Below are 19,050 nucleotides of genomic sequence, written 5' to 3' on the forward strand. Positions count from 1 at the left end.
CCTTTTTGGTGTCATTTTGTTTGTCGGACATAGATACGCTTATCAAGCTATGATAGCATTTCCAAATGAGTAGCTTAGTCATAATAAATGACTTTTTAACCAATTTGGTCTCGTTTTTATGTCCCTATGCTTCTGAATCGAAACTAACCGCTATACAAATACGAGCACTGCCTTCTGTTTGTCCCACAGGTGTTCTGTTGTAAACGCGGTGTGCTTAATAGTCTTTTTTCAAGGCAGCGAAGGGAATATCCAAAGGGTTATGATGTCCACAGCTGTCACGCGGTGCGCCTAGTCTTTATCTATAACAATGTACCGTTATCATATCTAAAGTTCCTAATAAAAGGAATTATCTATACTGTTTTTATACCACCCTCTCAACAAATACATCAGTTAAAAAAAAATCACTCTGTTCATTTACAACATTATTAATTATAATGTATTGTAGTGTACCGGTACATTGTTTTTGCATAATCTTTCATTGTTGGATGGAAATAAAGCGACATTGGCGTGGTATTAGTGTTTTCAACGTAGCGTTTTCACCGGAAAATGATAAATAATTGAAAAATACGCTAAAATTCACGAGAAATTGTTTTGTTGTTGGTGTTGTTTTTAGATAAAGGGATATACACTGTATTATAAGCTTTGGAGATTCCCTTCGCCGTCTTGAATATTAGACTAAGCGCTGTGGACGTCATAACCCTTGGATTTCCCTTCGCTGCCTTGAATAAAGACTAAGCGCACCGCGTTTACAACAGAACACCTTTGAACATACAGAAGACAGTGCTCTTATTTGTATAGCGGTTGGTCTCGATTCAGAAGTACAAGGATATAACAACGAGGCCAAATTGGTCTAGAATTCATTTACTATGACTAAGCTACTCATTTGGAAATGCTATCATAGTTTGATAAGCATATCTATGCCCGACAAACAAAATGACACCAAAAAGGTATTGCGACCTCAGATGGTACCAATATCTGGCCTGACCCATGGACAAGTTCTAGTCACTCCCTCCCCACGTTTTCAGAAAAAAACAAAACAAAACAAAAAAACAAAACGTGAATGCCGTGGCCTCCGCCAAAAATGTACGGACGAAAAGCACGCACGGCTAGTTGTGACCAGGGCTTTATAGCAGTATATTTTGATGTCGATTATCATTGAACAATTTACCTATAAAATAGTATTATCCAAATAAACTTCATGTTTTGATATTTACACTGAAAATCATGAACGCAACCAAGCAAGAGCGAGCGGAGTGAGCGAGGGAGAGGTGGGAGTGGGTTCCCACGATGAGAACGTTTTTTTTTTTCATTTTGATGTTGTAAATGTTGCAATTTGATGCAGGTTTTTGCGTGTTTTATCGACTTGTAGCAGTCCCACTTGTTTAAGGTAGCAGTACATTTGGATGTAAATTGTTAATAAACAATTTGCCTATAGAATGGTATCATTTAAATAAAATTCCTGTATCAATTCTTACACTGAGATGTCATGAACGCGACCGAGCAGGGAATGGTGCAATATGATGCAAGTTTTTGCCTGTTTTATCGACTTGAGACAGTCCCCCTTGTTTATGGTAGCAGTATTTTTGATGTAGATTGTTAATGAACAATTATTTGCCTATAGAATGGATAGATATAAACTTCTTGTATTAGTTCTTACAGTGTTGTCATGAACGCGACCGAGCCAAGCAAGCGGAGCGAACGAGGGTTTAGGGTGTGGGAGGGGGTTGTTTCCTTCTCACAGTGAAAACTTTTGCATTTTGATGATGTAAATGGCTGAATATTACGAACGCTGTCTGTTGAGCAATCAAAAAAAGAAAAAAAAAGACACGTCCACACGAGGGTGTACATAAGGGGCATTTCTCTTCCCAAACGAAGATGATTTTTTTTTTTTATTTCAAGACCTGAAAATCAGCGATCTGGTGCAAACGTTTGGTGCAAAACAAGTGTAGTTTTTTTGCAGCCCCCTCCCAAAAATTCATAATCAATTCAAACAAAATGCGATGTGAAGCGGGTTTGTGCTGCAACATTTACCATTTTGTGGAATATTTTCCTGTCAATGTATTTTACAGCTGGATATTTTTTTTTCTAGTTGGTTGATCTAAATGTCCACTCCTTTTTTATTTCTTTTTCTTAGTATAGGTGTATACCGTTTAATGTTTTGTGTAAAGGAAAACAAGGCTGCTTTGACATTTTTGAGATTAATGAAAAAGGATCTCATGCACTCTTTATCTGAAATTTGTTTATTTTTCACAAATACACATGCAAGTGAAATTAAAGATCCTGAATAGTTCAGGGGTGAGGGAGGGCAACTGACGGGGTAATATCCTAGCAACTCTCCTTTTTCATCTCTCATGTCTTCCTTGTCCATTATCTGGACAACCTACACAATTAATTGGTCTAAAGGTGGACTTGGGCCTTCTTTGCCTAGTGTCGGTCTCGTGAGCCTTTTAAGAGTAGTGTCGGGCTTGTTGAATTTGTTTGTGTAGTGTCGGATCGTGACATTTTTGTGCGTAGTGTCGAACTCATGGGCTGTGCAAATCGTGGGTATCTTTTTTTTTTACTTGATGTCGAAATCGTGGGCATTTTTGCTTAGTGCCCAACTCGTGGGCTGTATAACTAGTGGGCTGTTTGACTTGTGGGCTGTTTGATACTTGGGTATCGGTCTCGTGATGTGCACCCATTTTACGTGGTAGCGGGAAAACTACCCTACAGCAAAATGAACTCTTCCAGTCTCGCTCCAAACCAATCAACTTCTCTAAGGCTCCCACATCAGATAATCGAGTAAAGTTGCAATTTCATTATAAAGGAATTCCTAATCTTTTTCGTCATTTCATCGAGTTCATTGGTGATCGTGACGCATGCACGTACCTGCGTATTGAATCTCTAACGTTTCCCATGCAAACCATTCTTTGCTTTGAATTGTCTGGAATGGAATGATTTACTGTTGTCGGGATCTTCAACATACAGCGGCTCCGTTTGAGCTTACATCATCCACCTTTACTTGTTATTCTTCAGCACTCGGAAATCATATTTATAATTTATGTTGATGATCTAAATAAAAGCCATTACCTTATTGTCTTGTTCCTTGTTTTCTTGCATCTCCTCTTCTATACTATCCACACATACCGACGTAATCCATCAAAAACTGTGCACCATATCTGTGACTTTAACTCTAATAAATTCCAAATTTCCCCATCCTCTTTCAATTTACCTTCCCCCATTGGGTTCTTATCCTTTGATTTTGACTCTTCACACTCTGGGGATTATTTTTCCGAACATTCACAACAGTGTACATCTGATTGTTTTATGTTAATCCCAAAAATGCAAAATAGTATTTGTGGAGAAGGTGGTTACCCCCTCCCACACCCTCCCTTTCCACCTGAAAACTTCCTTGCATCAGTAAGTAGGACTACACATTGGATGTCGCTCACGCTGGACACGAACCACAGTTTCGTCTTTCAATTGTCTGTGATTATCTATTTTGTGACTCTTTTTGATAAAAAAAATAACAATTCGCCAAAGAGGTACACCAGTTCAGGTCTCAAATTTGCAAAATCTTCCTTGTGTGAAAGGGGGATCCTCCTCTTCCAGACCCCACCCCCACGCTCCTTCGCACAGTTATTCCAACTCAAGTCTCCCTCCCCAATCGTGAAACGGATCGACGCCCCTGTCCTTCTCACAGAATGAACGGGAAAGGTGATTTCCAGCGGTTTTTCTACATTATTATTTTTTTTTTTTTGTAGAGTGTACCCTGAAATCAGGTATGATTTAAAATCCTTTGCACACTCTTCACTTTCACTTCTAATGACTTTTGAAGGATGATGGTATTGAGTTGGTACTGAAAGTAGTCATCATGGGTAGAATGTGTTAATAGATCATGCTCAACTTCAGCTTAATCCCATAATCTCCCCATTGTTGTTGCTCCGATGGTTTACGATCTGTTTTTTTTTTTCTTGTCACCCCTTCATCGCACAGCCACCACTGTTCGGTATTAAAAGATTAAGCGCTTGAATATACCCTGTCCTTCAAAACCTGTTTCTCGGTTCACACTTTACAGAGTGTGTGCTTTTTTCAAAACATTCAGATGTGTTAGTTGAGTCAATCTGAATTGAGTTATATATGTGACTCTGCACCTCAAAACAAACAAAAAGTCGCCAGACATGAATTTTTAGTTAAGACCATATTCTGAAAGAGCAGACTTTAAGCTTTAAAATGATGTATAACTCAAATCAAATGGACTCTCCTAACCTATCTAAATATTGGAAAGAAAACACAAACTCAGGAAAAGTGTGAACTGAGAAAAGAGGCTCTGAAGTACAGTGTCTATTCAAGCGTTTAATCTTTACCAAACCATGCTGGCTGTGCGATGAATGGGACAAAAAACAGGAAGTAAACCACCGGAGTAACAACAATGAAGGGATTTTCAGATTAAACTGAAATTGAGCATGCCTCATTAACACATTCTGTCCATAATTAATGCTAACTTTCAAAGCAGTAGCACTATCTTTTCAAAAGTTATTAGAGTTGAAAGTGAAGAGTGTGGACAAAGTTTTTCAGAAATGAAAAAGGGATTCTAAAGACACACATAATCACACTGTTATACCAAAACTGTTCCAGATAAACTGCTAAAAAAACACACTTTCCTGCCCGTTTTATGATACCAAATTTTAGCATTATGTAAAAGAAGACCCGCTCTTCCAGAAAATATGAAAGAGTCAAGTTCGCCTAGGTTGACCCATTTCACTTATTTTCAGTCCTCACGCAAAATCAGTGTGTGCGACTTTATGTTCGTTTTGAGGTGCACGGTCACATATCATTTTAAAGCTTACAGCCTGCTCTTTCAGCATATTTAGCAGCTGCCCTTAACTAAAAATCTATATTGGACAATTGTTGTTGTTTGTTTGTTTGTTTGTTTGTTTGTTTGTTTGTTTTTTTTTTTTGCTTTTGTAATGCAGGGGCTCATATAGCAACAAGTTTTAGTTATCTTATTCACTATGGAATTATGTTCAAAAACAAGACCCTAGAATTACTATTTACAAATATCATAATTATAACACTTGAACTTCAGCTGCATAGAATACCTTTGCAAATGAAGACATTGCATAAAGGTCTTACATTGCAATTTGAATCACTTGCGCCGAGGATTTTGAAGAAATCCATGTGAAATTGTGAGTGGAGTATCGTGAGATTCTTCAACACACGGCTTGAACAGATACTCTCCGCCAGTTCACGCGACGTAGTTCTTCCACAGGTCATGTCTTGAATGGACAGTGATCGCTGATGGGAATGAATAGAAATTGTTGCAAAATAAAAATTGGTTATAAAGCAAACATTTTTGCAAAAGATGACATACAGCTGCTTTGGAGTTGAAACAATGAATAATTAAATGGAAGACGTAACACACTGAATAAATTTCGATATTCACACTTCACCAGACTTGCTACTTGATATTAGAAACAGCTTCATTAACTTGCGAACGGTATGCAGAATAAAACGAATGAACGTCACTTTGAAAGTGTTTGAAATATTGTCATCATGATACGAAAAATATTTTTTTTCAATGATGCTGCACTTGATACATAGCAAAATTTTGCGTATTTATTTGTGTTGTTTTTGGGCAGATTTTATCTATTCAATTCAACTCGATTCAAATTAGATTGTACTTCCAAAGGCACATTTTTGTTAATATAAGTTCAAGGAAAAAAAAAAGTTCAATGTATCACAACAATATATGGACCTGATGTTCCAAATGATTGTGTCATTAGAAAAGAGAGGCCCACGTGAAAGACAAGTTTGTAAAAGTATGGGTCACTCAAAGATAGAACTTGTAATGCAGAAAAAAGGGCAAAAACACTACACAGGCTCAAAGCGCTCACTGTTAACAAGGAGAAAGGAAAAAAAAACAAGAGAAATGGGAAGAGAGGTTAGAGTAATTAAGGACGGGGAAACGATGAAGGAAGGAAGAAAAGGATTACTTGTGGGTAGCAGGGGTCCTCAATGCAAGTAGTGCTATTGCCAGACACTATGTAATAAACATCAAAATAATTATCCAAATGAGATTCAATCTTTGTAGGCCTACTTCAAGTGTTATCTAAGAACAAAAAAAAATGTCCTTAATATTCTCTTGAATATATCAAGACTTGGTACGATTTTTAAATCACCAAGTTTGGTAGAAAGCTTTGTCCTGTGTAAAATCAAAACTGAGAAGATGGCTGGATAGCCAATATTCAGCAACGCTAAGCTGGTCTTCTGCGGGGTCCAGTTGAAAATGAGGTGGAACCACTTCACCGGGTTAAACACCCTGCTCTTTGCGATGAATGAATGAAGCGGGATCTTTTACGTGTATGAGTTGTCACTCTCTCATACACAGGACCTCCATTTTATGTCCTATCCGAGGGACAGAGTGTTTGTCTCTTGCTAGAGTAGACGTATTATTACACAGCATTGCTAAGTCCAGACTCGGGTTCGAACCCGGGTACTTGGGATCGTAGGGCAGACGCACTACCGACTGTGCCAACTTACCAGAATAATAAAAGGTAAATTAAATTAATGAAATTTCCTTAATTGTTGAAAACATTATGATAATTGGCATTTTCAAGAAAAACACATCATCATATGTTATTTAAGCTTCGTTTTTTGTTTTTTTTTTGTAAAATGAAACATAAATTGTCGTAATTGATACAAATTTAAATCTTTAACTTTTAAAACATAACCATTCGAAAACAATTCGCTAATGTGTCCACATGGTTGTAAGTGGTATGTTAATTCTCAAAACCTAATTTTTGTAACAAATGCGATTTTTCAATCAAATGCTGATGAGTATTTACCCAAGCAAGATAAGGAAACTTAAGAGTGTGATAAAGATTAAGTAAAGTGTGAGTGGAGAAAAAATACTTCAACTTATTGATATACCAATATTGCAGGATATGATCCTACAACAATAATTAACATGATATTTTCAAGATAATTTACTGTCAACATAAACAACAAAGTATTCAATGGATAAAACCACTCCTAAGGGGTGCCATCTAACATAACATTGCCTGGAAGCGTTTCCAGTGAATTACTAAAAGGCATAAACTTAATGTTTTGCAAATTCAGAAATAATTTGCTCGTTTCCGTTTGTCAACTTTCCTTTGATAGTTTGTAAAAGAATTTCGTTCAGATGAGGAAATTTAAGACTGCGATATAAATTAAGTAAAGTATGAATGGGAAAGAAAACCCTCAACTTATAGATTATACTCATATTCGAGGATACGATCATACAACAATAATTAACATGATATTTTAAGAGAAATATACTGTCAACATACACACCAAAGAATTCAATGGACTAAACCTCTCCCAGGGGGTGCCATCTAACATAACATTGCCTGGAAGCGTTTCAAGTGAATAACTTAAAGGCATAAACTTTTTTTTTTCTTCAAATTGAGGGATAATTTGCCAGTATCCTTTTGTCAACTCTCCTTTTATCGTTTGTAAAAGAATGTTGGGGTTTCCTGGAAAAAAAAGAAAAGAAAGATTGGAGTCTTCGCCAAATAGGATAAAAAAGAGCGTAGCAGAAGATAAATGAAAATCATTGATACATCTAACTAGTTAGGGCAAAGTACGCCTTATTAGATATCTTATCCGTCTGCTTATACCCGTCCGCCTACTGTTCAATTTGTGTGAGATTCAACGGATGAAAACGTTTTATATCGCAGCATTTCACCTTGTAGCTTGTGTTGGTAAGATTATTCTCCTCAAAACGGTAAATTTTTCATTAAAAAATACCTGTTTTCACTGATGCATCTTCTTTTTCCGAATCCTATCTTGTTACAGACGATTTCATTATTTTCTCCGAATTTATACTATTTCAACACCTTTGCAGATAACAATCCCCCTCCATATCATGTAAAGCAGGCGTGCACTGGGACATTGACCATTTTCTAAATTATTTTCTTGTAAACTTAATTTCACAGATTGGTGTTTTTCTAGGTTGTTGATCTGAACGTCCACATTTTATTTCTTTTAAGTAGGTGTATATCATCCGTGACAATATATTTTGTTATTAGTAGGAGAGGAGAAGTCTATCATAACTGCTCCTGGAGTTGTGGATATTTTTCGATATTTACACGTTCCTTTGCACATACTGGTGTTGTGCTTTGTTACTGTGACATAGACGTGAGGATATGACAACTTGAACGTCAAAAAAATACTGTTTCGTCGCTTGATTTTGGTGTAATTTGACGGTCAAAATGTCGAGCAACGGGCGATCTGCTGAACACGAAGCTCCGAAAACCCGCGCCCGGACCAGGGGGCTGATTCAAGCACCGATGACCGAGGAACTGACCGCTGGTCATCAAACCGAGGCAGGGACAATCGAGGGTAATACCACTCTCGATCTCGCCATTGAAGTGAAAATAAAGGAAGCTCTTTGTTCTGATGATGTGTTGAAAGCTCTCGTGTGCGCCGTGAAAGAAACTGTTCTTGAACAAGTTACACAGCAGGTGTATGAGGCTCTCAAAATGGACGCCGACCAACACCAAGTTCATGTGAACAGCTTGGAAAAGAAAGTGAAGGATCTGGAAGGAAAACTCTCCGCCATGAACTCAGCGCTCGAGGAACAAGAGCAGTATAGTCGCCGCAACTGTCTGCGATTCTACGGTGTCAAGGAAAAGCCGGGCGAAAATACCGATACACTCATCACCAACATTGTGAGAGACCACATGAACATTCATCTGGCAGCATCCGACATTGATCGCAGCCATAGAATCACCCCGAGAAACAGCACCAGGACAGGGCCAGAGAGGGGAAAAAGCATTATAGTCAAGTTCGCCGCTACAATGTGCGTCAAAAGGTCTACGCTGCAAGGTCGAAGTTGAAAGGGACATCTGTCTTCATCAACGAGGATCTTACCAGCCATCGCCAGAGCTTGATGTACGCTGCGAGGACCAGTGATGCCATCGTCTGGACATGGTCGCAAGATGGAAAGATCTACGCCTTGACAACTGGAACTGATGCTGACAGGAGGAAAATCGTCATCTGGACAAAGGCCGACATCGAACGTCTCAGCTAGTTGCAATGAGTATGATGGTGATAGAGTAACGTAACGATGATTTAGCAATATGCCAACACTATACCCATGTATCATATGCTGTAAAGCAGTCAAAAATAATCAAAATGCTATGATGTGTGTTAAATGTTCATCATGGTGCCATCTCAAATGCACGTCAGTTGACAGAAAAACATTCGAATCAGAAAATGATTGGATATGTAATGTTTGTTTATCCAAAGAATTGCCATTTAATCCATATTCACTCAACCCCGAGTTAAGTGGGCCATCCGATGAGTGTATAAGTACAGACAGATGTGAACCCAACGTTGAAGATTTTGAAGTAAATGTTCAGAGAATTTCTAAGTGTAAAGGATTGAAATTGACACATTTAAATTGCACGTCTTTATTGAAGAACATAGATGAACTGAGATCACTTCAACATAAACTTTCAGCTGATGTTTTTTTTTTTTTTTTTTTTACTGAAACACATATAAATGATTTAATTTCAGTGATTCTGAATTAAGTATTGATGGATATGATATCATACGCAGGGATAGGGACCGCTATGGAGGTGGTGTCGCCGCCTATGTCAAATCAAATATGATGTATGAAATACGTACAGATTTAGTCGAAGACAGTCTGGAGTTGTTGCCTATTGAATTGAAGTTCACAAATAGAAAGAACTTGATAGTAGTTGTGTGGTATAGGCCACCTAGTGCCAATCATGAAGTATTTGAACATTTTCAATCGTTTTTGCAAAATATCGATGACTTAAACACTTATTTTGTTATTCTCGGTGACATCAATTGTAATATGATGAAGCCGTCTGGTGTGAATTTATGGCAGACTAAGCGACTCTTATTATTGTTTGAAAGCTATAACTTAACACAAGTTATTGATAGTCCGACCAGAGTCACACAAACAACTTCTTCGATTGTAGATTTGGTTATCACCAATAAGTCTGAAAAAATTGTTCAGTCTGGTGTTTTGCCCATTTCTCTGAGAGATCATTTTTTGATATACTGTACATGGGGAAATAAATCGCCTGGATTACAAGGAAATTGTCACAGGTACAGAGAAATGCGTAATGTTAATAAAGTAAATATGACAGAATTTGTCGATGATGTGAGTAAAATAATTTGGAGTGATATCACAACTATGACAAATGTTGATGATGCATTTCGCTCGTTTGAGGACAGTTTAATGAAAGTCATTGATAAACATGCACCATTAAAGAAACAAAGAGTTAGAAAGAAAATCTCGCCATGGATGACTGTCAATATACTGGAATTAATTCGCACAAGAAATGTACAAAAGAAAAAAGCAATAAAATCTAAGCAAGAATGTGATTGGTTTGAATATCGGAAACTAAGGAATCTCGTCACAAAGGAAGTGAGAAAGGCCAAAACTGAATTTGTTAGTAATACCGTAAAATCGAATATTAGTAATTCCAGTGCAATTTGGAAATCGTTGAAACATCTCATGCCATCCAAAAGTCGGAAAGAAAATATGTCTATAAAAAAAAATGGAATTATAAGTGACAAACGAGAAATAGCAGACTGCTTTAATTCATTCTTTACTGAAATTGGTGAGTCCATACAAAAAAGTGTGGAGTGTGATGATAGCGCACAATACAGACAGTTCATAAGAGCACGTGACAATACGTTTGAATTTCACTCGATCTCGAAAAGAGATGTAATCGACGTAAGAGACGTATTACCAGATAAAAAGTCTCGTGGAAGTGATAATTTACCATTGTTTTTGTTGAAACCTATTTCTAAATATATTGCGATTCCTTTGACCCAAATGTTCAATCTGTCCATTCGAACAGGGAAGGTGCCAATGAAACTGAAATGTTCCAGAATTACACCCGTTTTGAAGAGTGGTAAAAAGACTGATATGAATAACTATAGACCGATATCTATATTACCTCTTTGCGCTAAGATATTAGAGAAAATTGTGTACTATCAAGTTCATGTTTATTTGAAAGCTGCTGATATTATCAATGTAAACCAGTCTGGTTTTCGTTCTCTACACTCCACTCAGACCACCCTCCTAAAAGTAACGGAGGACTGGTTAGGTTCTATGGACACAGGGAAACTCGTTGGCATGGTTACTATTGACCTGCGAAAAGCGTTTGATACAGTCGATCACTCTGTACTTCTTGACAAACTGCGCTTGATTGGTATGGGTCCTCTCGCCTGTGAATGGTTTGGGGATTATTTGACTGGTCACTTTCAGTACACTGAAGTCAATGCAGTTAGATCCCAGCCTTTGAATGTAAGGTGTGGCGTACCACAGGGGTCCAATCTCGGTCCTCTTTTGTTTATGATCTACATTAATGACCTACCCAATTGTTTGCAGCATTCATCTGTTGCGTTGTACGCGGATGACACATGTATTTATTTTTCTGGAAAGAGAATCAGTCAGATTAAAGCCAAACTTAATACCGATTTGGAATATGTATCTAAATGGCTGAAGTGTAATCACTTAGTTCTAAATTCCAATAAATGTGAAGCTATGATAATTGGTTCACATAAGCGAGTTAAAAAGCAACATATCAATATAGTAATTAACAACACAACCATTAAACAGGTTTCTTGTTGTAAATATCTTGGTGTTTATGTTGACCAATCACTTGACTGGAATGAACATATTGATTATTTGTGTAAAAGTACAGTGAAAAATTTGTACTTGTTGAAACGAATTCGGTCTTTTATTTCTGATGATATTGCCCTTTTGTTTTATAAATCAATCATTCAAAGTAAATTAGATTATTGTGAATTGTGGAGGAACATAAAGAAATCTCATATTCAAAGACTCCAAATTCTTCAAAATAGATCACTTCGTGCAGTACTGAACGTACAAGCTAGGTTCCCAACTGACTTATTATACATAGCATTACCCATCGATAAACTGGATAAGAGGCGACATGAACATACTCTACAAATTATGTATAAAATTGCACACAAGTTTTGTCCCAAATATTTGCTTGATATGTTTCAATTTAAAATTTTCAGCTATAACGTAAGGAATTCATCGTTAAATTTTGTGTTACCTTTGATTAAGACTTGTTTCAAACATAAAAGTTTGACATATTCTTGATCAATGCATTGGAATAAGTTACCATTGGAATTGAAACAAAAACCAACGTTTGTAAGCTTTAAAAACGCACTTGACCGAAACTGTTGATTGACAACTTTTTCAGTTTCCCCCCTTTGTATGGGCTTCTCTCTCCCTATCTCTCCTCTCTCTCTCTCTCTCTCTCTCTCTCTCTCTGTTTCTCTTTCTGTCTGTCTCCCTCATTCTCTCTCTCTCCTGAACTCTCTTTTTTTTTTTTCGTCTCTTTCATTTCAAACTACGGCGATGTATTTGTATAATTGTACATGGTTATCTTTGATTGATCATGTTTGTTTCTGTCGAAATGTGTGCCGCAGTTTCATCAACATGTTATTGTTTTTTTCTATATGTTTTTTTTTTTTGTTTTTATGTATGAGTTTTGTTTTTGTTTGTTTGGTTTCTTTGTTCATTTCTGTATAAAATGTATATCTATGTTGTATTTTTTATCCGCACGGACCTGCGGAAGAACAGCCTTCGGGCTGAAGTATGTGCCGTGCATAAATAAATGAATGAAATGAAATGAAAACCGATTTGTGTTTTGCTGAATGGGGAATGAGGGTGTTTGGACATTTTCGAAGTTTATGCGGAAATATTTTATGCACATTTTACTAAATTGTGTTTATTTTTTCTAGAAAACTCATACATTGCAAGCAAACACAATTAAAGATCTTGAACAGTTCAACGGGGTGAGGAAGGGCAACTGCAGGGGGTAACACCATAGCAACTTGCCTTTTCCATATCATATCTTCCTTACGCCATTATATGGACACGCTATACAATTAATTGGTCTATTGATGGCGCTGTTCACCCTGTCGGTCTCGTTGGCCTTCTTTGTGTTGGTCTCGTAGCCTCGTTTGTGGTCTTAAAGTGTAACCTGGTCTTAAATTGTAACTCGATGCCTAGGCTTCTGAAAATGTGTCAGAGCAGGAGGATGAGACCGAGAGGCTCCCTGGTCAGAGCGTTGCGGATGCGGTCGCGCACTCAAGGTTGTGCCCATCTCCCATGGGAGAGAGGCTCAGTGCCAGTGGTGCTTGTAGTAGTCTTGGCGCAGACTCCTCTACGACCAACAAGAGTTTGTGCCCCCAAACAAATACAATTGTAGTACATTTGTCATCATCAGGCGCGTTCATTTCAGTTCAATTCAATTTAATTCATTTGTTCTTCAACGTGATATAAATGATTTTTTTAACGAATATAAACTACATAAAGGAAAAGGAACTTAATTATTCATGTTATTAATTACATGCATGTATACAATGTATTGAAGAACGTAAGGGTTCACTAGAATGCAATAGCTTGATGTGTACTCCTCAGAGTGTAACATTCCAAAAGAAAATAAACAAGACACTACGACAAGATGCCTACTTCAGATAGGAAGGGCAACTGGAGAAAGGAAGAGAGAGAAAACAAAATTCAAAATTGCTATTTTGCACAAGGAACTAAGGATTGAAAACAATTACTACACAACGCAGCACACCGCATAGACACACGAGCACGGACAATACTACGACAAGATGCCTACTTCAGGAGAAGGGGATGCAGACATACATGAGTTATAGGTACAATACATTAAAAACAAGATCAAGAGCAAGAGAAAAAATCAACAATAAAAAGAAAACTTACGATTTTTCATATGGTATTTTTTACTTTGTGTGTAAGATTTACTTCCTTCAACATTGTCATATATGAATTAATATGAATCAATATGTGACCCGCTACAACAAAATGGTCCTAAAGTCGCGCACGGTCGAAGCCGTGAAAATCGAGTTTGAAGTTAGAGCATCAAAATTGGTCAAAACTTACGATTTTCTGAATTTGACATAAATTATTAAAGTCTGACATGTCTTCTATCGTCTGTCGAAATTTTGAAGCAAAATGATGAATGGAAAGACCAAAAAATAGCGTTTTTCTGGGCCATGTTTTTTTGGCGTTTCAACGAAGCAGAAACTGGTTCGAACATTTGGATTGAGCGCCACACATAGGCTCCGCCCCTAACAACGACCAGAGTGATCTCATTGGTCAGTTTGCTGCTTGCCGCTAACCGAAGCGTGAAGCTCGCACACTGCCCAGTCGACTGGTGCATGCGGGCGGGTTGCGCTATGCCTAGCCGCTTCTCCTGACATCCTGGTCACTGATTGGTCGGTGAGGAGACCGCCGACGCTGTGTTTGAATAAGCGTTTCGGGGGTTGCTAGGGCTTAACTTCTATTGTCCGGAGGTGAATACTGACTTGCGTGTCTCTTGATTGTGATTGCGTCGCAAGGAGAACTTTTAGGGCGCTTTTCTCGAAACAGTGATTTCCCAGACGTCTTGACATGCTCTCTTTTAAACATCGATATCTCCGCAGCCGATTATTTTTTATAAGACGTGTTATATATCAATTTAAAGCAGACAGATTAGGGAATTGTGTCATGCAATTTTCAAATAATCGATCTCGCCCGACTTTAGGATCATTTTGTTGTAGCGGGTCACATATGATTTTCAGCAAAATCTATGAATATATCATATTTTAATGTACATAACGTAAAGGGAAAAATAAATGTGTACATTAATTTTCGTACCAAAATATATTGCATTATCAAATGTGCGGATAATTATCTTCGAAATCATGGATTTTTTTTTCTATACGTTCTTTATTATACCGTATATGTCCACAAAAAAAAAAATACAACAGGACCCTCCGCAATGATAGCTTGAAAGATGGCGCTTCGATCAAAATACAATTTCAGGATATGAAATTATAACTCACTGCCCACATCTTACAGAAAACCCCATTCGATTTGCTTCAGTGGTCAAAGAGAAACGAGGAATTTTGTAGAGCATGTCAGGAATCTCTTCCCTCCAAGTTTTGTCTATTGTGTTCACATACAAGAGCATCAAAATGCTAAACTCTGATGAATCAGACTCATGGCATGCTGTACAACAATCCACATTTCTCTGTGACCACTTAACCAAATTGAATGGGGTTTTCTGCAAGATAGAGCTAAGATGTTATATTTTAAGACCCTGAAGTAGCATTTAGACAATTTCATCGCATTCAGTGATATCAATGCGAAAATCTGATTGTAATTTTTTTGGGACATAATGTATAAGAACCAAAAAATAATAGAGCTAGGCAAATATGAAGACAAGGTTAAGTTGGAAGTTTCATGTTAGATCATGGTGGCATCGATGTCTTGGTAGGGGGAGGCGGAATTTTCAAATTTTCAGCATCATCTTGAAATATTTGATTATGACAATAACATGTACACTTTCACAAATAATGTGTAGCATCCCTTGGGTAATAGAATCCCACTTTGTTTGAAGGGGAACCAATTCGAAAGGCCTCAACATAAGGGACTGTTTGAACAAAATACATGTCATGAAGACAAGGTTAAGTTGGAAGTTTCATGTTAGATCATGGCAGCATCCATGTCCTGGTAGGGGGAGGCGGAATTTTCAAATTTTCAGCATCTTCTTGAAAAATTTGATTATGACAATAACATGTACATTTTCACCAAATGTGAAGCATCCCTTGGGTAATAGAATCCCACTTGGTTTGAAGGGGAACCAGTTCGAAAGGCCTCAACATAAGGTATTGTTTGAACAAAATACATGCAAATCTTCTTCAGAACCATAAGTAACAGAGCTTATGCAATGCTATATCAGAAAGTAAATGTATGAATGTATTTTTTAAATTTGATATGACGGGTGAGGGGAGGCTGAAGATGGGGGGGGGGGGGAGAGGAGGCGTATTGTTCATATTTTTAACATCTTCTAGAAAAAATTCTTAACTCTTTACTTTACAAGACAGGTAGCATCCCCAGAGTATTTCAACATCTAACATATTGTTGAAAAAAACACTGTAACGGTTTTGCTGGTGTGTAAACAATCAATGACGCCCTTATGGGCTTTAATTTTCACAATTTTTGCCTATAACACATTCCTGGTTGGTTTACATTCCAAGATCAGAAAGGTCCTCTATGGTTTTCACTTCGAAATCTTATATGGTGACCAATGATGCAGCGTAGGAAAGTGATTTCCTGTTTTTTGTTTTATTTTTCTGATTGGTGTATATATGATAAAATTCACAATTTCATCAGGAAATCCAAATTTCATTCCTCATGTTTCCACTTTTCTTTTTATTTTATCTCTGTTTCCTTTCATGATGATTTCCTTATCCCTCATGTGCAAAGTTAGCCATATAATTAATGATGAATCAATAAGTATGTTTTCGAAAGTGATTTATATTGTACCATACAGAAACAGCAATAAATGAAATGAAATGAATTGCTCATATCGGACCCTGAAAGCATCTGCAGCTTTGCGCTCGTGACGTGCATAATTACTGAAGGTAATTTTTCTGCTCCACGTAATATCTTGTTTATTGCGAATGATTGTTCTCGAAAACATGCAACCCATAAAATATCCTGCATACAGAAATGTTTATGCTTATTGTGATGATTAAGTGTAAAAACATTTTACAACTCACTGTGAGAAGGAAAATTTGGTTTATTAAAAACTATTGTAGAGGTTTGTACATGTACTAGTATCATAATGCTGCATAAAGTCATACAAGACACTCGCAAATCACGCATCAACAACACACTAATACTCACATACATCAAGGTATACATATAGATTAGGTATAAAACCAAATTATGAAAGGATGGCAATTATCACTTCTTAAATGTAGGTTTTAATATGATGGAGTTTTGTTGTTTTTAACACATACGTGTCATTCCATCCCCATTTCAGTGTCATTTACTCCTTCATCTCCCCATCTGTCATTCACCTCTTCATCTATAATGCCTCTTAAAAAATAAGCACACTTCATACATAATGACAAAGGTTTCAGGAAGAAGATAATGATATTCATTTATGACATTTAGAAATATAAGCATACAGAATGAATGTTTATTGTTCTAATTTAAAACCATGGCAACTATAAAAGTGAGAGGTGAGTGAGCAGACGACTGAAAAAAACTGGCCCATAAACGTATCCAAAACCACAGGTGAGGCTCCATACGCGCGAGACACATTTTCAGAAGCCTAGGCATCGAGTTACACTTTAAGACCGAGTTACACTTTAAGACCGTGACACTCGTTTGCCTTGCGTCGGTCTCGTGAGCTTTATTTACGTAGTGTCGGTTCCGTGAGCCTTTTAAGCGTAGTTAAGTGTCGGTCTCGTGGGCTTGTTGGCTTAGTATCGGTCTCGTGAGCCTTTTGTGCGTAGTGTCGAACTCATGGGCTGTACAACTCGTGGGCTTATTTTACTTGATGTCGAACTTGTGGGCTTCATTGACTAAGTATTGTACTCGTGGTCTGTACAACTAGTGGGCTGTATGACTTAGTGAGTTGTGTGACTCGTGGGTGACGATCTCATGGCGTGCATCCTTGTCGACAGATAAAAAATGGGGTCATCCCAGTCAGACCGACACCCACGAGTCATACAGCCCACGAGTTCGACATTAAAACAGGTCCATGAATCATACCGCTCACGAGTCATACAGTCCATGAGTTCGACAATATGCAAATAAAGCCCATGAGACCGACACTAAGTGAAAACAGCCCACGAGTTTGACAGATAAATACGGCGCGTAATGTGCCGGTCTCGTGGGCCTTGTTGGCTTAGTGTCGAACTGATGGGCTGTATGGCTAGTGAGCTGTATAACTCATGGGCTGTATGACTTGTGAGCTGAATGACTCTTGAGTGTCAGTCTCGTGACGTGCACCCACATAAATTGTTGCTTGTCGGTTAGGTAACTTTATTTCATTTTCATTTTCATTTTATTTCAACACGGTAATAAAAAGGAAACTTGCTCAGCCATAGGCTGTTATCCTGCAAGTCCGTGCATTTATACAATATAACAGAATGAAAACAGAGATTCAGTAATAGCATATAACAATGATTGAAATAAGAACAAAAAAGAGAGAAAAAAATCACAAAGAAAGAGAAAAGTATATCTACATATAACAGCACATGAAAAAATACAGACATTGACAAATATTGACATAAAACAAATGTCAATATTAGTCATCGCGTAACATAACATAAAAGGAAACGTTATGATAATAGATGTGATGTTATGATATATACAATGAAATGGATTTCAAACTACAACTGCGGATGTTTCATATCAAACGTAAAACGTCATAATCTTGATATCATATGGGAGATCATTCCACACTTTACATCCCCTGTATTGTAAATTCATACGTTTTAGAATTAGTTGAAAGTCTACATAACTCAAATTTGAACATATTGCATCTAAAAAGAATAATTTGTATATTTAAATGAAAACAACTCACACAGACTTTAGGAGAAAACCCCATGAGCAATGTTATGCATTGTATGTAACATTCTGTGTTTTTGTCTTTTCCAATAGTAGAAATACTTAATTAATCATAAAAACATCAATTGTGTTGAATATCTTCAATTGACTTTCAGAACTTCTGAATTACTTAAAGTCCTTCCAACGGAAACCTTTAATGCTGTAAATTTTAAGAGTGACATTTCGTGATTAATCGTGAAAAAGGCTTTGGAGACATCCACGAATATACCAAATGTACATGAAAAAAAAAATCTAATGAGGTGGTGACCTTTTTTTTTATAAATTACAGAAAAGCGTGACTAATATATTTACCTCGTAATCAAAACTGAAAAAAAACGATTTAGATATATATATATATATATATATATATATATATATCTTTTTTTTGGAAACATTTTTCCCCTAAATAATAGAGAAACCACTGGGAACAGTGGAATCGGCCGTTCAAGATTCAAGATTCAAATTTATTTTCACTTCCATCCAAAAAAAAACAACAACAACAACAATGAAATGATATACAATGCATATGTACAGGATATTTGTAGTAATTACAGAATGTCACAGTAATTTAACAAAGTACA

At 37.1% G+C, this 19,050-nt stretch overlaps 1 protein-coding gene across 1 annotated transcript in view; it reads right to left on the reverse strand.

Moving 5' to 3' along the window:
* Positions 1–19,050, reverse strand: part of LOC140241086 (uncharacterized) — a 79,064-nt gene that overhangs the window by 42,318 nt on the left and 17,696 nt on the right. The window contains exon 9 of the mRNA XM_072320852.1: positions 5,082–5,277. Within this exon, the coding sequence (XP_072176953.1) occupies positions 5,082–5,277 (196 nt within the window). The remainder of the gene's footprint in view (positions 1–5,081; positions 5,278–19,050) is intronic.

Source organism: Diadema setosum, chromosome 17 (genome assembly GCF_964275005.1).
Source record: "Diadema setosum chromosome 17, eeDiaSeto1, whole genome shotgun sequence".
NCBI classification, from domain to species: Eukaryota; Metazoa; Echinodermata; class Echinoidea; order Diadematoida; family Diadematidae; genus Diadema; species Diadema setosum.